The sequence below is a fragment of the Cyprinodon variegatus genome, unplaced genomic scaffold, assembly GCF_000732505.1.
Source record: "Cyprinodon variegatus isolate N-32 unplaced genomic scaffold, C_variegatus-1.0 Scaffold144, whole genome shotgun sequence".
Classification (NCBI taxonomy): Eukaryota; Metazoa; Chordata; class Actinopteri; order Cyprinodontiformes; family Cyprinodontidae; genus Cyprinodon; species Cyprinodon variegatus.
This window is the reverse complement of record NW_015150597.1, coordinates 268,647-289,773: the sequence shown is the minus strand read 5'-3', so window position 1 is coordinate 289,773 and position 21,127 is coordinate 268,647. Positions and strand designations below refer to the sequence as shown.

The 21,127-nt window shown below is 37.9% G+C and overlaps 1 protein-coding gene across 1 annotated transcript; it reads left to right on the top strand.

Annotated features, from left to right (window-relative positions):
* Nucleotides 1-1,538: 1,538 nt before the first annotated feature.
* ehmt2 (euchromatic histone-lysine N-methyltransferase 2) lies at nt 1,539-20,179 on the top strand. The gene is made up of 28 exons (XM_015376972.1): nt 1,539-1,592; nt 3,948-4,017; nt 4,143-4,304; nt 4,783-5,021; nt 5,123-5,195; nt 6,095-6,168; nt 6,253-6,372; nt 6,469-6,519; nt 6,754-6,841; nt 7,256-7,339; nt 7,687-7,823; nt 8,395-8,538; nt 9,744-10,060; nt 10,130-10,360; nt 10,622-10,704; nt 12,764-12,870; nt 12,962-13,084; nt 13,170-13,271; nt 15,028-15,132; nt 16,910-17,064; nt 17,140-17,307; nt 17,383-17,527; nt 17,621-17,698; nt 17,956-18,071; nt 18,518-18,604; nt 18,694-18,772; nt 19,242-19,417; nt 19,512-20,179. The coding sequence occupies exons 1-28, from the start codon at nt 1,566-1,568 to the stop codon at nt 19,690-19,692; spliced, it is 3,522 nt and encodes a 1,173-aa protein (XP_015232458.1). The 5' UTR covers nt 1,539-1,565; the 3' UTR covers nt 19,693-20,179.
* The last annotated feature ends 948 nt before the right edge of the window (nt 20,180-21,127 follow it).

The window sequence follows — 21,127 nt, the reverse complement described above, 5'->3', positions numbered from 1 at the left end:
CTCACTTCTTTGATTTAATCACTTAAAAGTACCCAAGCAGGGTCTTACCAATAAAGATTTTTTTTAATTACTTCCAGATAAAGAGCTTTATTTTCTCTAAATTAAAGGTTTGTAATGGTGGGTTTGCTACATCTCCTTAGGATTACTGATGGTACAAACTGCCAATCTAAAATGTTAATGTTGTTTTACAGAATAGGGGATTACTAATCCATCATGGCTTTGTCAAACTGCTGCCTACCTTTGTGAAGCAGGAAAAAGAATAATACAAAGTGAATCCAGTGGATCTTTTTACCTGGAATGGGTGACAATCGTTGAATAAACGTTTGGCCCTCAAAATGGTATCAGTGCCCTATTTGTCTGTAGTCGCTGATACAGATTTCACCATTTTAATGCAGTATCGGGGCCCTGCCCATTACTGGTATCACTATCGGTGCAAGACTAGTATATACTGTTTTATTGCGCTCCATGGTGCATTATGGTATTGTGGATTTCTGATAAAGCTCCATCTATCAATCAGTGGCTGCAGGCTGTGATAGGTAATGTACTCATGGAACCCTTTCTACAGTGCTTTTCACACATGGTACCCTTTTTCTTGACTATTTGGTTGCTTCTGCTCAGAGGATGGGACTGGGTTTATTGGATTTGGTCTGGTAAAAAAGTGACAATTGTTAGTATTATTTTGTGACTATTTGTATTTCTTAATTTCTCTAAGTATATTATTGTCTTGTGTATATTATATGGTCGGGACTGTTGTGACCCGGATTTCCAAGTTCAATAAAATGTGTTTAAAAGAAACAAGGGATTCTGATACTTTGATATTCTACAATTATAATCATAAACGCAACATTAATTGGTACATTTTAAGAACACAAAATTACAGACAGTAATAACATTAGCATAAATTAAGAATAACCAAACCATGTGTATTGATTTATTTAAAATAGAAAAGGTCCAGTTTATAGAAAAGAAAGAGATTACATTTTCTTCAGCTGAGTTATGATGAAATATTTTATTTTCATTATGGTTATTGCCAACAGGAATAATAATAATGATAAAAATTCTGACAAAACAATTTTAGATTTTAGTTTTAAATACACCCCTTTAATAATAAAAAAAGACATAAAAATTTAAGTTACTATGTTTAAAACCTTGTATTAGAAGAGTTTAGAGAAAAAAATTCACTTTCATAGGTGATTATTCTCTTTTATCAGCACTAGTTTCTTTTATTTTAAAGTACGCTGACAGGAAATTGGCCTGTGAAAGAGAGAGAAAAATATAAGTAATACAAAAAAGGGGCAATGACTTGAACTATCTTGAGGACCGGGACCTCTGTATCTTGTTTGCGTGCTTCATCTGACTTTTTCTTAAGTTATTTTCTCTCAGTGATCGAATTCTTTGGTTTTCCAAGCACGTTTCTACCACTTTCTAAGATTAACCTGCCCTTACTAATATGGCAGTCTCGCTGACGTCTGACGTCATACGGCGCCGCCAAGTGAGTACGGCGTCTAACCTCTTTGCGTCTATGCACGCAGCACGCGAACAACCGTTTACGTTCACTGCGAAACATGTCGGCTCCCCAGAAAACGACAAAGGTAGAAAATCTGCACCAACTTTAAAAGCTTAATGACGAAAATAATAGTTATTAATCCATTTATAGATCTGCCGTTGCACACAGCAAACAACCGCTAACGACTTCTCCATTTTCACAAAGTTTATTTATGCCCTTGTCTGGAACAATGGCTTTTTATTTCAAGCATAGAGTGCTAGCAGTGTTAGCCTCGTTTGGGTTGTCCTATAGTTGTAATATTGTTTAACGTCTATGTGTCTTTTAAACTTGTTTATGCTCCGTAAGGCGTTTTTTTTCGTTTTTAAAGTTTGACAACAGCCTCCTCTTTCTGAACAGCAAATGTGCCAAAAATGTTTAGATTTTCAGGAGATAAAGATCTAGCTTTGCAGTTTTATGCAGGCTAATTTTATGCTAAATAACTATTTTTCTTTTTTATAAAGGTCAGTCAAAAATATCTACTATGTTATTTAGTAGTCTGCAAAATAGCTTCAAAAGCAAAAAAAACAACAACAAAAAACTCTTTTTTTTTCAGTATCTTTGTTTCGTTTGTTTGCAGGCACCTTTAATAATGCATCCTGATACGTATGGCCTTAATACTTTTTTTAATCCTATTTGATTATTATGCAATAGTTCTTTCATTATCACAATTAAATCCACTATAAGATAGATTCATTAGACAGAGACTGAGGTTTCAAGGGCTTTATTTTTAATCCAATATATTTATAGCTATTTAATCTATAAGTAGTAGCATACAACACAGTGAAACTGATCTTTTAATTTACTAAGTAGATTAGTTTGATAAACACTGAAGTAAATACACAATAAAACATATCAGTTTTTTAAAGAGTATGATGTTATCAATTGTTGATCATTATAATTAGTAATAACTAGAGGCCAGATGTTTTGAAGCAGTCTAATAATTCTGCTTTTGATGATGAGTTTGAGTTGCCCCGACCTCGGCTCGCCTTTCCATTATGGCCTTTTGGAGAGAGGGGGAATTGATAAGTGGTGGGAATCAAAGAGAGGCTTGCTTGTACTCTTAACACTGTGCTGTTTGTCAGGCATGGGGTCGGTAGTGTCATCCTGTGGAGCCCTTTTTTATGCTGGTAATACTGATGTGTTGCAAAAACGTAACTCCATAACTAACAGAAATTGGTGACTAAACCAAAGAATGTGCCACAAAACAAGCCAACCTTAATGTAGCCAATCTATACTTAATAGTGTTCAGATACCTGGCTAGAATTTTGCCAAAAGCTTATCGATTGTGCCAAATGTGCATCTTTCAAAGTTTTAAAATTGCCAAGAGAGATTCATTGAATTATTGTTAGAGGTGTGTATCTGGTTGAGCCTGAATTTATCTTTCTTTTTACCCAATGTGTACCAGTAAAAAGCTACTGTTGGGAACTTTTGTTATAAGTAAGGGTATTTAAGTTATTTGAAGTTATTTGTTGAGTCACCAGTCCACACTGGTAAACGATCTGATTTCCAATGACTTTCCAATGACCATTTGGATGATCCAGAGGAAGTCTAGGTAATTCCGGAGAAAGTCATATTGTCAGATGAGACCAAAATAGAACTTTTTGGTCATAATTCCACTAACCATGTTTGGAGGAAGAAGAATGATGAGTACCATCCCAAGAACACCATCCCTACTGTGATGCATAGGGGTGGTAGCATCATGCTTTGGGGGTGTTTTTCTGCACATGGGACAGGGCGACTGCACTGTATTAAGGAGAGGATGACCAGGACAAGGTATTGTGAGATTTTGGGGAACAACCTCCTTCCCTCAGAGCATTAAAGATTGGTCGAGGCTGGGTCTTCCAACATGACAATGACCTGAAACACACAGCCAAGATAACCAAGGAGTGGCTCTGTAAGAAGCATATCAATGTTCTGTTGTGGCTTAGCCAGTCTCCAGACCTAAACCCAATAGAGAATCTTTGGAAGAAGCAAAAACTCAGTGTTTCTCAGCGACGGCCCAGAAACCTGACTGATGTAGAGATCTGTGTGGGCCAAAATGTGCAAACCTGGTGGTAAAATTACAGGAAACGTTTAATCTCTGTAATTGCAAACAAAGGCTACTGTAACAAATGTTAAGATTTTCTCAGGTGTTCAAATATTTTTTGCAGCTGTATCATACAAATAAATAGAAGAAAAAAAATCATATCTTGTGATTTCTGTTTTTTTTTTTTTTTTCAAAATTATGTCTCACAGTGGGCATGCACCTAGAATGACAAGTTCAGACTCCTCCATGATTTCTAAGTGGGAGAACTTGCAAAATAGCAGGGTTTTCAAATACTTATTTTCCTCACTGTATACCTCCACTACTTTTGGACTTTTGTATACTCTTTAAACTTGTTGTTCTCTTGTTTTTTCCCAGGAGGGCCTAGACCAAGATGACACAGCAACACAGACTGAACCATTAGCCGGTCCCAGTGAAGTTAAAGAAGGTGAGTTAGCATCTTTTTAATGTTTTATTTATTTATATATATATATATATATATATATATATATATATATATATATATATATATATATATATATATATATTAACAGAGATGCTTTGAATGTTTAGAGGATCCTGCAGCTCTCACCTCTTCTGCTACCATGGTAGAACCAATGGGTGGCATACTATCCTCACTGAAGTCGAGGCCTCCAGAGAAAGACAAATCTGACTCTGCTGAGGATTGTGACATGTGGTCGCCTCCTTCTTCACCAGTGAACAAACCCACTGCAGGTAAAACGATCATATATTTGAACAGAGAAATGTTATTTATCACCTTTTTGTAAAAGGCAATCTTAACCATCTTAATGTGTTATAGTTGCCCTGGGGGGATAAATCTAGGTCTTGTAACATATATAATAGAAATGCAATTCTATTTTTTTCCTAAAAATGTTCTTAACTTGGCTGGCTGTATTTAAGAATAGTAAAACAGTAAAGGAAGGACTGTCGAACCAAATCATTCAGGATTCTGTCTCAAAACAGTTTCCTTCGGTTTTATGTTTTTTCTTTGTATATGTAAGTGATTAACTGGTGAAACAGTATTAGGAAAAAAAAAAACTAAGAAAAAAAAAAACTACTTTCACTTTTTTTTTTTATTGTTGAATATTTTGATTATTTTCAGATTTCCCTTAACTCTAATTGCTTTTACTGATTTTTCTTTTAATGTTATTTTTATTATTATTATGATTTATTTATTTATTTAGTTTAACAGGTCACGCAGCAAAGTCCATTTCCTCCATGTCTCCTTGTCCTTACACGTCCTCACCACTGTCGCCCGGCAGAGCAAAGATGAGCGTTTCTGGGCCGTCTACCAGTAAATCCAACCTCCCCTCTGCCCCTTCAACCTCCTCCTCCCCCTCCCTCTCAGCCTCTTCAACTCCCTCCGTCTCCCCAGGACCACACAAAATCCACAGAGCCCGGAAGACCATGACCAGGCCCGCATCGAGTCAGGTCAGACAGACCTGGCTGGCTTTTATGAAAAATTAAGATGTTTTTTTTTTCCTTAAATCTTTTTGGGTATTTTTGTGTGACTTTATGTTTTTTATTAACAGATCGGCCATGTTGATACTCTTGCCGCTTCCAGGACTCCTTCAGGATCTTGCGTCTCCTCTGACTCTGAAACTGGTTAGTAGCCTTAAAAACGCTGATATTTGTTGAATTCCCTCCACCTATGAATAAGTTGCATCATTCATGCACAAGTGTTCCCATCCTAAACTCTTCTTTTTATGTTTTTTTTTTTTTTTCAAAAATTGCCATTTAATCATCAGTCTATCCATTCGTCACTTTATCTGCCCTTAATATGTTTTTTTTTAATTTTACAATGTTTCCATCCATCCAGTGTTATTTTCGTCAACGATGACAAAATTATTTCGTTGACGCCCCTTTTTTTCATGACTATATGAAGACTGACGAGCTAAACATGGATCTTTGATGAGTAAAACATGACTAGTCATAGGTTTCAGTTTTAGTCAACAAGACAAGACTGATTAAAAGTTAGCAGGTCTTCGCTCAGATATTAATACTGCATCTTTGTGCTGTAATCAGCTAAGCAATATCAACCGTGCTGCTGCGTCTCTTGATCCTGAGGTCTGAGAAAATAACCTGGAATGAGGCGATACTGCGAGCTCAACTCTGACAAACTCTGCTCTGATCTGCCAGCTGTGCTTGTAAAAAAAATGTGTTTTTTTTTGTGTGCGTAGCTCTGCTCTTCACACTCCACTCTGATGGTTCGATCTTAGCAGTATGGCTCTTCCTGCTCTTGCTTCTTAATAAGCTATTTGGGGCTGATCATCCTTTGCCAAGTGTAAAAAAAATCCCTTTCCTATCAATATTTTATTTCTTCCAGCTCACAAGTGGTGATACTAAACATTCTTTAATTTCTACCAAAATGAATCCCTAAATATATCCACATAAAATATTTAATCAAAAATGTATTATAACTCTTTCTTTAAAGTGAATATATCTGTTTTTGTTGTTAAACTAAAGCTGTTTCTGCTTGTTTTGCTTTGTATTGATTTTAACAGCTGCAAAAAAGAGGAAACTATCCGAGACTACTGCTGGAGGAGGTGAAAAAATGGCAAACAAGACTCAGACTCTGGTAATTTATTGACTAATTTTAAAGGCTTTCCTGCATTTCTTCTGGTTTTATCTTTTCAATGTTTTTTTTTCTTTTACTTCATAGGATGAGAAGTTATCTCCTAAAAAACTGGAGTCTGTTTCGAATGCGTCTTTGAAGAGCAGGAACTCCTCTGACAAATCGGCTGATGATGGAGGCCATTTGTCATCTCTAGATTCTGAAAAGGTGAGAACCATCATAGCATAACCGCAGATTTTTTTTTTAAATTTTTTTGTATGTAGGAGAAGTAGAATCATAATTTGGTTGTTTTTTTGTTCACAGTCGGACAATAAAGGTGAAGAGAGGCAGCAGACTGAGGATACAGAAGATCAGGTCAGTTATTCTCTCTTGAGCTCTGTAGATATGTCCCTGTTTGGTTATAGCTGCAGTTATTTCACACTTTATTCTGTTAGATCTCTAAACCAGTTCGGTTGTGGACAGATTGGATGTTTTCTTGATGATGTCAGATGACTTTCTCCTTCTTTTAACGATATTTGTAAAGTATAAAACAGCAGAAACATCCCCCTGTATGTCTCATTCTCCTTATGATGTTGTTCTCATTGGCAGAGTTTGGAGCCTGAAAGAAGGTCTCCTGGACCGCTGTCCGATCACGACAAGAACACGGCCACAGTTGATGTGGTAGAAACAGAGGAGGGTGAGTCCAGATATATAAAGAGGAAGATAATCCCTCTACCTCCTTTTGTATTTTAACTTAGCTCACATTGAAATGTTTTAGATTGTGGTCTTAAATGATTATTTAGACTCCACTAGTGCAAAAAAGAAAGGGACTGAAGTCCAGAAATAAATCCAGATATTTATTTCTGGACTTCAGTCAGGCTTCATTTGAGGATGTTAAACTCAAGTCAATATCCGAAGGACTCTCCATATAGTTGAAGAAATAAAGAAGGGAAATGAAAGTTTAGATGCAGAGAAAGCCTTTGGTTCTGTTAGCTGCCTGTTAAAGCCTTCTATCAGGACCCAAAGGCTTAGATTTAAGATAAAGGGTATTCTGATGGTATGCTGATTCTTTTAAATTGTTCGTTTTTTTTTGTTTTTTTCCCTTTTGCAGAAAGATCTGGTGAATACACAGAAGTTCCTTTGGGGGCTTTGGACATTGCTGCTGCAGACAGTCTGACTCTGTCTCCTCCTGCTGGTCAGTTTACAACGGTTACTGTTTCTTTAAACTTTGGACTTTATGTCACAGCTGCTGGTGCCTTTTTTAGTCTGTTGATTGATTAATCCATTCAGTTTTTGTGAAATTAACAAACGGCATCAAGTTCAAAATCCTTTGGATGAGAATTTCTTTGGTTTTATATGTTTTACAAATTATTGAAAATGTACCCAGGATCTTTGTCTCTTTTTTGTATTTAGAGATTTGGGGGATAAAGAACTCCTTCATTTAATGTACAAATTTTATGAAAAAACTTACTTTAGTGTTTTTGTGTAAGGCATGTCTCTAGAAAATATTTTTGTTCTAAATGTGAACTATTGTGTCTGCAGAGGGAAGCGAAGCAGGCGACATGGAGCGCCTGGAGGAGCTTCCTCTGTGCAGCTGCAGAATGGAGGCTCCTCGGGTGGACAGCACCAGTCAGCGGGTCAGCAGGCAGTGTATGGCCACAGAAAGCCTCAACGGAGAGGTTTGTTCTGTTGTTCTGCTGGGGGGCTTGATAGATTTATTATTTATATGGTGATTTTTTTAGCTGTTGTTTGAGAGGTAAAAAAAATATATACTGGAAACTGGAACCAACAAAGGGGACCTGACTACGGACCAGAGAGATGCATCTTTATGTCTTTGATTTTATTTTATTTTTACCTGAGTAGCACTTTTATGATTCTCCTTGTTACTTCTTAATTACTATTTTCTTTAGGGAAAATGTGTTGGATGGGAAGTAAGTGCCATTGTTCAAAGATATACAACAAAAAACTGAATAAAGACAAAAGAAAAGAAGTAGAAACTTAAAAATTAGAAGCATATATAAAGAAGCTGAGGAGGACTGAGCTGTTTTGAACAGTCCGTTATGTTTATTATCCCCAGCAGTTTAAAACAGGTAGAAAAACCAAAATCTAAAATTAAAATAATCTCTTATTGTAACCCGGGAAATAGTTTCTGTTTTTTAGTGTGCTTATTTCAGCCTAAACAAAACACACCTCATTTACATGTTTAAAAAATCTCAAATCCAATCTATGTTCTGATGTGTTGGTTTTTAGCTCCGGGCTTGCAGCAACTGGACCATGAAAGCGGAGACGATGCGACCATCCAGTCGGATCCCCCTCATGGTGCTCTGTGACGTCCATCGCTCTCACATGGTCAAACATCACTGTTGTCCTGGCTGTGGATACTTCTGCATAGCAGTAAGTGTAAACATGTAAATGGAGGAGAAAATGTTTATTTTGCTGTATCAGAAAATAAATCCCAGAGATTTAAGTGTTTCTTTTTTATCACGCACTCCTGTTTTATGTTCCTCAGTATTTCTTTCTTTTTGTTATTTCAATTTTATTTCCTTCATTCACTCTAATAAATCGCTGTAATACTATCATGATTACTACATAGGATACAAAGGTATTTGGATAATAATAGGAACTCAGAATACTAGGCGAGTCTTCCCATCAATTTTATATATTATTTTAAGCTAGTATGAAAGGTTAGCCAGTCTGTCACAATGAGACATCGAGGCTGCACAAACAACCATGCACATTCACACACTGGACCCTAAGGGCAATTAAGAAGGGCAAGTCATCCAACCACATGTTCTTGGATGGCTAAAGCCAGAGTAACTCTGAAATCCCTGGAGAAAACATGAAAAGGCCTCACAGAATAACCCTGACTGGGATTCAAACCCAGAACCGTCTTGCTTCAAGTAAATTATGCTATTTAACACTTTGATAAATCTCCTCACTCCTCTACTTAAGTGATGGCCATGTGGCTAGTGCAAAGAGCTTTGAATCATGTGTTTCTGAGTTCGAGCCCTACAAGTTGCCACCCAGGATTCTTGAGCCAGACCCTTAACCCCAGACCACTCCTTTCGCACTGCACATTAGCTGGCAGCCTTATAAAAAAACAAAAGCTTGTCAGGCAGTGTTGGCCTAGTGGGTTAGAGCAGTGCGCTTGTGTTCTGAGAAGGTGGCAAGTATCGGTTATGGGTCTCTGAGAGAAAGACCCTTAACCCCACACTGCTCCCCGGGAGCCGCACAGTGGCAGCCCACTGCTCCCCAGAGGGCATGGTTTAAAGGCAGAGAGTTGATTTCTCCATTGGGAGATCAATAAAGTTCAATTTCTAATTTCTAGCCCTCAGTCTGCCCATTAATCTGCCAGTTAGCTGAGTTACTGTATATAACTAATCTCTTCATCCATTAAACCGTAACCTTTTTTTATTTACAGTTTAAAATTTTACAAATTAAATGTAAAAATGAAAAAGAACGACATTGGAAATGTTTAGGAACCAAACCTGACACCTTTACATCTCTGGTTGGCTTTATTCTTTTATTTCCTTTATCTCCTTCCTCACCTCGTCTTGTTTTAGCATCATTCCCGTTTCAAATGTTTAATCCTCTTTCAGGGCACATTCCTGGAATGCTGCCCAGACCAGCGGATCGCTCACCGCTTCCACCGCGGCTGTGTGACCGTACTGAGCGGGGGGCGCAGCAAAGCCAATGGCGGTGGGATGCTTTTCTGTCCACACTGTGGGGAAGACGCTTCAGAAGCCCAGGAGATCACCATCCCCTCCTCTGCCTCTACCTCCGCAACCACTGTTGTCACCATGTCGGCCTCCTCCACAACCACGCCCTCCCTTCCCCCATCTGCCCCGACAGGCCCCTCTCTCACTGCCTCAACAGGAGGGATGAAGGATGGGAAGATGCCTGAAAGACCTGTCAGGTAAGGGCAGGAAGTGAATTAGAGAGTTTGAGACATTTATAGATGAAACTCACATCTTTATCTTCTTAGTGCCAGAATGCGAAGCCACGGTTTAGTAACTCCGACCGTGGAACAACAGCCTCCCCAGCCGGTGCCCTCGGCTACAACTGTGCCTGCTGTTCCTCCAGCAGAGGAAGGGGTGGACAGCGTTGGACCGTCTCTCTGCATGCCCAATGGGAAATCAGTCAGCCCAAGTGCACTACCACCCGGGCCCAGCAGAGCGGCGCTGCAGAAAGCCATTCTTACACAGGAAACGGAAAGGTCAGAGAACGGCCTTTACAGAATGAGGCACAGCATGAATTGAGTGTTTAGAGCCCTTTTTAATTTTTGTTAGCCGATCAGTGTAAAATCTTTTATAATTTTAAGGTTTCTAACCGCTAAAATCTGATGAATTGCATTAAAGTGTTTTGCAAAACACACTTATTATTTCACCAAACATAATTGTCATCTAAAAAGAGTTGAAAAAATATAAACACATTGCTTTTGTTAATTTCGGACATAAAATGTTACTTTATGTACCAGGAGGAAGAAACTGAGGTTCCACCCACGACAGCTGTATCCTGCTGCCAAGCAAGGAGAGGTCCAGCGAGTGCTGCTGATGCTGAGTGAGTGCCATCAATTTAAATAACAAGCACTGTAAAATTAACCTCTGCCACTTATACTGTGCACATTTTAGGAAATCCTCAGCTCTCAGGAAAAAAGTTGTCAGTCCTAAAGGCTTATACTTCGAAACTAGGTCATCTGCGTAGGTGTCGCAGTGAACAAAAAAACGTCCCCGCCCCCTCCGCAGACACTCTGCTGCACCTCTCTCTAGAAATGATGAATGACTGTGGCAAATATTGTAGTAAATGAATAAAGTTGGCTTTATAAGTCCCAAAATAAACATTGAAGGTGTTTTTAGGCGAGAATGTTGCTTTGTTAAACACAAATATTTGCCTGGTTAGTAACAATTTCACTAAATGATGAAAAAGAGCTCTAACGATACCTGAAAACTTACAAGGTTTTTCCTAATACCTGAGAACTGATGATGTCCTAAAATATACACCGCACACATACTGTAACATGGATATGGCATTTAACAGTGATGTCAGAAGCTTTGGACACAGGCTAAAATTGCAGAAAGTTTTTTTCTTTTTTTTTCTTTAATCAATTAAATGTACAATAACATAATTAATAGATTAGTAACACCTACGCAGACGACCAAGCAGAGTAATCTGATTTCTGTAGAAAATAGATCTGTATCATAGATCTGAATGTCAACAATAACTGGCTCACTCTTGTTTAATAAAACGTTGTGTTCAAGCCTGCTTTTAGTAAAGCTCATTTGATCTCTGTGATCCCATTTATTTTCATATGGAATTAAAACACAAACATGGTTGATAGAAGATAAGCTCTCTGTTTGGCAACTTTTCAGTTTTTAAAAAGATTTTATTCTGCACCTTTTAGTTGAAGAAATTAGGCCATTCTTAAATTGTTAGTTGAGGACTGTCAAAAAATGGTTCCAAGCTCCACAATACATATAAACATAAGTTTGCATTTCTTACCTATAAACATTGATGCAAATCGGCTTCTCTTGAACAGCATGCTTCCTTCCTTGTCTTTCCTATTTTGAAGAGTGGCTCAGAGAGATGGGTTGCTATGCTGCCTCCTATTTTACAGCATAGAGACTAGAATAAAAAATAACAAAGTAAAATTTCCCGAAAAAGAAACTGCTCAGCTTAAATTATTACCAAGGATCTATGATTTCTAAGTTACATTTTTGTTTGAGGAAAGGGCTTCCAAAAATAAGATACAATAAAAAGAACTTAAACAAATTGTGAAAAAAACAAACAGCAGAGATAATATTCTGAGGTTCCCAAACCGGACACCCTCTGGTCCCTGGCTGCGCCTAGAAATTCTGTCCATAAATGTAATGAACAGAACGGTTGACAAAGGGCAGCCCTGGTAGAGAGCAACAAGCACTGGAAAGGTCCGACATACTGCCAGCAATGCAAACCAAGCTCCTGCTGCGGTCATACAGAGAGCAGATAGCCCTTAACAGAGGGCCCCGTACCCCATACTGCTAAAGCACTCCCCACAGGGCACCATCATTCAATATTAACAACATACATTTTTATTTCCATATTTTTACACATTAAAATTGAATATATATACATTAAAAATCTGTAGCCTGCTGTCAGTCAGCTGTTCATTATTGTGTCTCACATTTGTCCTCAGCACGCTATTCTAACAGTTGTACACAAAGTCATAATTTCACATGTTTAAATGATTAATGCTTTATTTTATTTTTCGTTTATGTATCAAATCTTTCCTTTGACTAAATTCATTAAGTTTGTGATTTCCTAAAGTTTAGTAAATAAGCCAGAGAGGATGATGCTGCAGTTTAATCTTTGAAGAAGAAAGAGAAGTTTGCTGAATTAATTAAGCTGACTAAGAAAGGCAGTTCCTGAATGAGCTTAAGGGAAAATGCAGTCTCTCCTGCACTCCTTCCAAAAAATAAGATTTGTGAGCTGTCCAGCTTTTTCCAGGATAACACTTTATATTACATACATAATGCTATCAAAGAAGTCCCGTGAACAAAGGGGGGGGGGACACTTAGGTGTGCTGTCTCAGTAATTATAAGCAAATACCAAATTAAGTTAATTGTTGCTCCCTCTCTTTCAGTGGAGGGTATCGATCCAACATACCAGTCGGAGTCTCAGAACCGCCGCTCAGCTCTTCATGCTGCAGCTCAGAGAGGCCTGCTGGAGGTCTGCTATATGCTAATACAGGCAAGTCATCATCCACAGCAGCAGCTTGTTTGTCATCCTCACATATTAGGGCTTAAATAATCAACTAACACTATGCTTGGTTTGTTGATAGGCTGGAGCTCAGGTGGATGCCAAAGACAAAGATCTGAGGACCCCTCTGTTGGAGGCTGTGATCAATAATCATGTTGATGTGGCTCGCTACCTGATCCAGAATGGAGCCTGCGTTTATCATGTTGTTAGTATCTTTTTCTGCTCAAACCGATCATATTTACAGTCTTGTTCTTGATGTTTAGCCTTATTCGTTTGTCTTTCTTTACCAGGAGGAGGATGGATATACTGGTCTCCATCATGCTGCCAAACTGGGAAACCTGGAAATTGTTAACATGCTTCTGGAGACCGGCCAGGTTGACGTGAATGCTCAGGTAAGAAAAGAACTAAATCATAAACATCTGTCACAAATTTTGTTCATTTGCAGTTGACATCTGTTTCTAAGGATTCAGGGAGCCCCCCTCCCACATCTTTGATAAAGCTGTGTAAAGGCCTTCAAATTAAAGTATCTAATTTTAACCGTCTCTTACTGAAGATCAGTCCATTCAACCTTTTTATTTCTGTGTATTCAGAAGACAAACCTACATTTTTAACAGTTGGTAATGCTACTAAGACTGGCAGCTCTGCTACTTTTACACAACCATTGTTTTTTTCATTCACAAAAAGGTTCATTTCTGTTTACTCCATAATTGGCCAGAACTCCTTTTACATGCATTTTTCTACATCAACATTGTGGGTTAGGGGTTAATTTTTCACTGGAAAATTAAATGATAAACTCCAAAAAAGCTTGACAGTAGCAAGGAGCATGAAGTACTAGAATTTTCTATTAGATGGCTGCATTGAACCGACAGCAGCGGTATGTAAACCCAAAGCACCACTTACTGTGGAAACCTCTCACTAGAGTTCAAGCAATGCAAAGGCTGGTTTTCTCCACTCTTGCTTCCAAAGTCTGGGACCTTGATTTCTTAAATTCAAGCTTTTATTTCATGGAAAAACGGAACTTTAGACCAGTCAGCTGACAGACAGTTTTTTTTCCCACTCGTCAGCGGAGTTAAGAAGCTTCTGATGTTGCTTGGTTCAGAAGTAGCTTTGCACAAAGAATGCACACATTTAAAGCCGATGTGTTGGATTGGTCTCTGGGTGGTGGCTCTTTATGCACGCCTCCAACCTCTGTAGCTCCCCCAAATTCCTCTAACAGATTTCGGTTGACTATCCTCTTAAAGCTGTCTTTTCCTCTTGCTATTGCACCTTTTCCTACCAAATATTGTCCTCCTGCTACGTTTTCTGTGGATATATGCTTGGATACAGAACACTGCAAATAATCATCTTCTTCAGTTTTAAAATTTAGGACAACCATCAAGTCAGCAGTCTTTGAGTTAATTAGCTGATTAGGTTGTGACGCCGTGAATTTCAGATATTTAGCCTTTCCAGAATATTCTAATTGTCTGTAAGACATATCAAAATAAAATTAAATAAATGCTTCCCTCTTTGTTGTGAACATATACACTATATATGTAAACTGTCTAAAATTAGTTACAGAAAATGTTTCTTTTTTTTTTTTTTTTTCTTCAATTTTTGGATATTCTTGTAAAAATTGACCCCATGTTCCATCCAGGTTAAGGATTTAGGAAGAGAAATTGACCCACAGCCTAATACATCCTCAGCCTTACTATACAGTGAACATGAGATGCTTTTCTCTATCTGACCAAAATGCCTAGTTGAAATTAAATTAAGTTTTCTTTGATGCTAGATAAGAAAATTCTTTGGGCATATAGATGGAATCTAATGGTGTTTACAGACTTGGTAGCTCCAAGAGTTACTTTTTGCCTCATTTCTCCAACACTGAACTTTAGTGATTCTTTTAGCCTCCATTTTTATCATGCTAATGCTCCCGGTCCCAAAAACTAAATGCCCCCTCCTCCAATATTTATAACATTATGATTATTAACTGACAAGAGAACCTCATTTCTCCCTTACACGAGGGTCATGTTCTCTTCGAAATAAGCTAATAGAAAACATATTCATATCCCAGAGACACTGAACCATGTTTTGTTAATTTCATTTGAGAGTAATCCTGATGAGAGCGTTATGGCTGTCCCAATTTTGAATCCCTGCGTTTGGACATTTCAGGACAACGGTGGATGGACGCCAATCATCTGGGCTGCAGAGCATAAGCATGTTGAAGTGATTAAATCGCTGCTGAACAGAGGCGCTGACGTCTCCATTAAAGACAAGGCAAGTGTTCACACCTAAATGTGTTACAAGTTCATATAATCATTACAGGCCATCTGTGATTTCACTTTCTACTTGAATGTTAATTATTTCTTTTGAGAATATTTGGATTTTTTTGGTTCATTTACTTTATAATCAACAGTTCTGCTTCCTCCTGTGTCTGAACCAGCCTTTTTAAAACCTGAATTGAGCAGGAGGCTGGACATAGAGAGGTACTGGAGGAAATAAATTACAAAAGAAAAATGATAAATTAACAGGATAACCTTATTTAGCATTTTTGATTTCATCAGTTGCAGAAAAGACTAATTCTTAAGATTAACTACCCAAAGCAGGTTTATGATTTGAGATAAAGGGGAAGTGAGCTACATGGAAGCCTAATGAGCCATATTGATGTTCTTAATTCTGTTTGTAATCTTTCATTTGTCGGTGAGCAGTAAAATAATGTACACACATCTTAATAGAAGTTCCATCACTCTTGATTGTTATAACCAGCACAATGGTCATTTATTGTAACTAGAAATTTTAACAGCATAATGCCAGGAAAACGGAGGCAGGTGCTTAAACCTCACTAGTGGTCTATCTGTGCAATTGCAAAACAAATATACACTGCATGATTATATAGGCCTACAAAAATAACCCATCATCCCTAAATGGTGTAAACATGGAAATGCTGAACCTTCCTTTGGCTTTCAGGACAGAAACAATCCATTCCTGTAAATATTTTTTGCAAACTTAAAAGAACATAGTTGTTTGGGAAGCTTTGTTGCTTAAAAGCCTGATTGACATGTCATGAAGCAAGTCATCATGATTTATTTTAATTTTTTTCCCTCGAGATGGGAAAGTGTTGGACAATCAGGTGATGTTGTTAAAATGAAGCATGTTTGGATTATGGATGCACGTTCATGATCTGATCCATGGCACAGCAGGAAGACCAATAATTCCAGCATAAAGTTTTTTTTATAAGTCATTTAGAAAAAAAGACAAATGCTTGATTCCAGTTTAGTTTGTAAGTGATATATTTGTCAAATTGAAAACAAAAAAAATAAATAAAAGGGGCCTAATACTTTCTTCACATTCTTATATATCATTTTATAGCAGTTGCATTCAGCTTATTTATAGATATATTTCTATTAGAGCTAAGAACACAATAGAAATGCCTAAATTTACCAGAAAGCAATCAATAGAAAACCAATAAGTCTATATCCATGCTGTTGTACTACATAAACCTGCCTCTACAGAAGGTTTAGGTAGTACAAATAAATTTTTTTCTCTTTTCAACCTATAACAAGTAATTTTACTTGAGTTTGACAAAATCCCAACATTAGTCTGAAATTTCACAGCAGGATTATTAGTAGCAGCTCCAAAAAATCCTTTTAGAAGTAAGTAAAGTTTATTTAGTTTGCTTTTTAGAGACAGCAATCACAAGGTGTGCAATAAGACAAATATACAATACAGTAAAAGATACAAATAGTCATGGAGCCTCCCGTCACTCTGCCTGCATCTCATGCGAAGTTATGTTGATCTATTTGTCTTTTAAAGTTATTGGACAAGTAATTTTGTTTGAACTTTAGCAAAATCGACTACTTTATTCAAAGAATAGCAATAGATCCCAACCTTTGTCTATCCTCTTGATCTTGTTTCTTTTAAAATCTTAGAGTTTTCTGGTTAGGAGATCTTGACGACAGAAGTTTTCACTCCAAAAGCCACCATGATCTACTGCTGGCAGAGCTGCAGGTCGGGCTCCTCTATTCTAACTGAGAACTTTTTTGTTGTGTTGCAGGAGCTGAATGTTTGTCTCCACTGGGCGGCGTATGCTGGAAACATAGACATAGCAGAACTGGTGTTGAACGCCGGTTGCTCCCTCTCATCGGTCAATGTGCACGGAGACACCCCGCTCCACATCGCCGCCAGAGAAGGATACTTGGAATGTGTAACGTGAGTTTTCTGTTGATTACAGGAAAATGTTGTTTTTATCTAAGCACTCAAGGAGCGTTTTTTTGCTTGCTTCAGATTGTTTTTATCGAGAGGTGCAGATATCGACATCATGAACAGGGAGGGGGACACGCCTCTAAGCCTGGCACGGCCTGACACACCTGTCTGGGTTTCACTACAGATCAACAGGAAGCTGAGAAGAGGAATCGCCAACCGCCTGATTCGGACAGAGCGAATCATCTGCAGGTATGTTTCCTCACGGTTTGAGTTATCCTCCTTGCTTATCAAACCTGATTCAATTCCGTGGTTTGTTGGTCGCAGCGATGTCGCACAGGGCTACGAAAACATTCCAATTCCCTGCGTTAACGCAGTGGACGACGAAGGCTGTCCTTCGGACTATAAGTATGTTTCGGAAAACTGTGAGACTTCAGCAATGAACATAGACCGAAACATCACACACCTGCAGGTAATCTGGTTTTATTTAACATCCCATTTTTATGAAGCCTTTCCTTTGGTGTTTTTGCTTTAAGTAATATCACATAACCTTTAATTTCATTAGCACTGTAGCTGCACTGATGACTGCTCCTCCAGCAACTGCCTCTGTGGGCAGCTGAGCATCCGCTGCTGGTATGACAAGGTAAATAGCTGCTTTAAGATATCTAGGATTAATTTAATTGATCGAAAAATACTATTTACAAAAGTAGAAAGTAAAACATTGCTACCAGTTTGGATTCTCATAAACAGTTGTTGGTACAACCTTTAGAATGCATTTTGGGCCTCATATTCACTAGTTTTAACTTTAACATTTCAGTTTCTTAAAATAATTTGTCATAATTATCATAATCAATTCAATATAGTTATATTATTTCATGTATTTTTTTTTTCTGGCTGCAGGACCAACGGCTGCTGCAGGAGTTCAACAAAATTGAACCTCCTCTCATATTCGAATGCAACATGGCGTGTTCGTGTTATCGAACGTGCAAGAACAGAGTGGTCCAAGCAGGCATAAAGTGAGCCTCACAGATGTTCACCATATGATCACAGATCACCATTGTATAGTTTTGTTTTTAGCAAATACAATATAAGAACTGAACCTTGTTTCTTTTAATGGTTAGAAAGATTCCACCACGTCTAAGAGTCAGGAAGAGGTTAACAGTTATTTTATTACACATTGGTTAGTTTGGAAAAACAGTGGTAAAATGCTGTAATAATCCATACATGCATCTGTTTGTTCATCCGTCTTAGTCTTCTGGTTTTCTAAGACAGAACTCTTCATAGAAAAGTCTGGAAATCTAAATCACAAAAGTATGGAAGTTTTGATTTAATGTGGAGGAATCTATGAATGAAAATCACCTATAAGTTGCAGTTTGTTCTTATGAATCATATTCAGACAGCTTTGTGCTCCATTTTTTTAAACACACCTCTGTACTAATCTTTGAAATTTCTCACCTCTCAGAGTTCGTCTACAGCTCTACAGGACTGAGAAGATGGGCTGGGGAGTTCGAGCGATGCAGGACATCCCCCAGGGAAGCTTCATCTGCGAGTATGTGGAAAAAAATTCAGCTACTACTCATCTGCGGATCTTTCCGGTTGAAGAAAACATAATGAAATCTTTTTCTTTTTGAAATTCAGATATGTCGGAGAGCTGATCTCTGATGCTGAAGCTGATGTTCGCGAAGATGATTCCTACTTGTTTGACCTCGACAACAAGGTGAACTACACAGATAGAAGCCGATTTATTATTTTAACAAGAACTAATGTGCAAAGAGATTTAAGTTGACAGAAGAAAACAAACACTAGGGATTCTGAAGAGATTCTATTATAGAGAAAAAGGAAGACTGAAACAACTGTTTCAAAACCTTCCTTATAGCTAAAATAAACAAATCAGGTATATATTGCATGCTAAAACAACATCTTCTGTAAACTCAGATAATCTCTAGAGATTTGCTTTTGCAATCGCAAAACGCCAACCTGTAAGCGTAAGATGAAATCAGTAAGAGAGCTGAATCAGACAAAGTAAGAATGAAGCATTGCAATGACTGAGCAACTCCTGTCAAAATGAACACCTGTATTCTTTAGCAGTCAGTGCAGTTGGAGCACTGCTAGGATTGTAAACCCAGAATCCTGCATAAGCTGCATACTGAGGAGCTTCTTTGATTTGGATGTTTTTTTCTCCAAAGGATGGGGAGGTGTACTGTATAGACGCACGTTACTATGGCAACATCAGCCGCTTCATCAACCACCTGTGTGACCCAAACCTCATCCCAGTGCGAGTGTTCATGCTGCATCAAGATCTGCGTTTCCCCCGCATCGCCTTTTTCAGCTCCAGAGACATCCTGAGTGGACAGGAACTTGGGTGAGAAGCTGTTTTTGGGTTTTCATTCTCCTTGATTTGTAGCAGCTATTTATCATTTTGAACTGGGACTTACTTTTAATATGTTTGTCTTTAGGTTTGACTACGGTGACCGTTTTTGGGACATAAAGAGCAAGTATTTTACCTGCCAGTGTGGATCAGAGAAGTGTAAGCACTCTGCTGAGGCCATCGCTTTGGAGCAGAACAGGCTGTCTCGGATGGAGGCCTGTTCAGAGTCGGGAGCTGACTGTGGGATGACCATGATGGGAAACTCCTAAAACACTTGAACCACAGGGCCTTCCGATTAAACCCCAATAAGTTTACAGGAACACACAGTGGATAAAAGATCTGGGGGTATCGCCTGCTGCGGTGCTGTTATGTTTTACTCTTTTCTAAAGCTGTCACTTTATTAAATTCACTGTTGCAGAATTTATTGTAAAGGACCAGATTTAAAACGGTTTTAGAAAATCTACAAAATCTCATTATCATGTATGCAGTCATTTTAGTGTAATAGAAAATGCTTTCTGAAACATTTTGCTGGAGGCCTTCATTACACAGTTACATATTTTAGATTTTTTTTATTTGTTATTTTTTTGTAAAGTGTCAACCAGCTCAGCATATTATGGAAAAATTACACAGCATCAAAATAAAGGCCTTTCTAACTCATAAATCTTTGTATCATATCAGTTGGTTGATTGGTGCTTGTCGTAGTTGTCTTTTATTTTTATAAATGTTTCTTCTGTCACTTCTAGGGAAATAAAACAACAAATTAGTTTACCCTTTGTCCTTTGATTGTTTCTCTATACTGTCAGCAGGGGGCGTTAAAATTATGTTTTGTGAGGTTGGAAGCTTAGAGATACAGTAAATGCAAAGATGTCTTACTCTGAGTCATTATGACCCATGTACCTTAATTTTCCCGACAGAAAAATGGAAAATATCTTTGCACAGCCATTTTTTTTTAACTAGTTATATACAGATCAGGATAAAAAATGAGTTACATTAAAGCCGCAGATCACCTGGGGAAACACTGATCAATGCAAGACTGCTGGAATGCTGGAAAGAGGGCCACCTGGCCCTCAGACATTCAGTGGTCATTAGTGCCTTGGTCTAAGGACCCAATTATGCAGATCTGGATTTGAACCAATGACCCTCTTTTTCAGGACACCAGGGGTGGCCATGGGCACCCTTAGCCAATCATTGGCCACCCCTACCATTTTTCCCTCTAATACAGATGGTGGCAGCAGTAAAACTCTCAAGTGGAATATTCAAAACATTTTCATTTTTTGTAGTTAATTATACACATCAAAATACTAACATCAAAGATGATAAATACAGAATTCATGCTCTTCAGAACTAGATTTTGTGTTTTATGGGGTAAAGAGAAAATTGTCTCTGCAAGTCATCTAGGAGTCTTCTGTGAAATCAAAGATAAATAACATTTTCAATAAAAACTTTATTAATTTACGTAGATATTAGTGGTTGTAAATATCAATTTTATGCCAAATGTTTATTGATACAAGTAGGTATGTAATGACAATGATGATTGATTCACGCCCCAGAACTCAAGACTGAGTTTTATCCACTATACCTTTTATCTTGAAATTACGGATGTTTAAATATATTTGTCTATTTGTTAGCAAAGGCTGTATGAAAGTATAGTTAGTCTTTATTTAGAAAATATGGATGTTTTGCTCATTCATTTTCCTGTTGGAA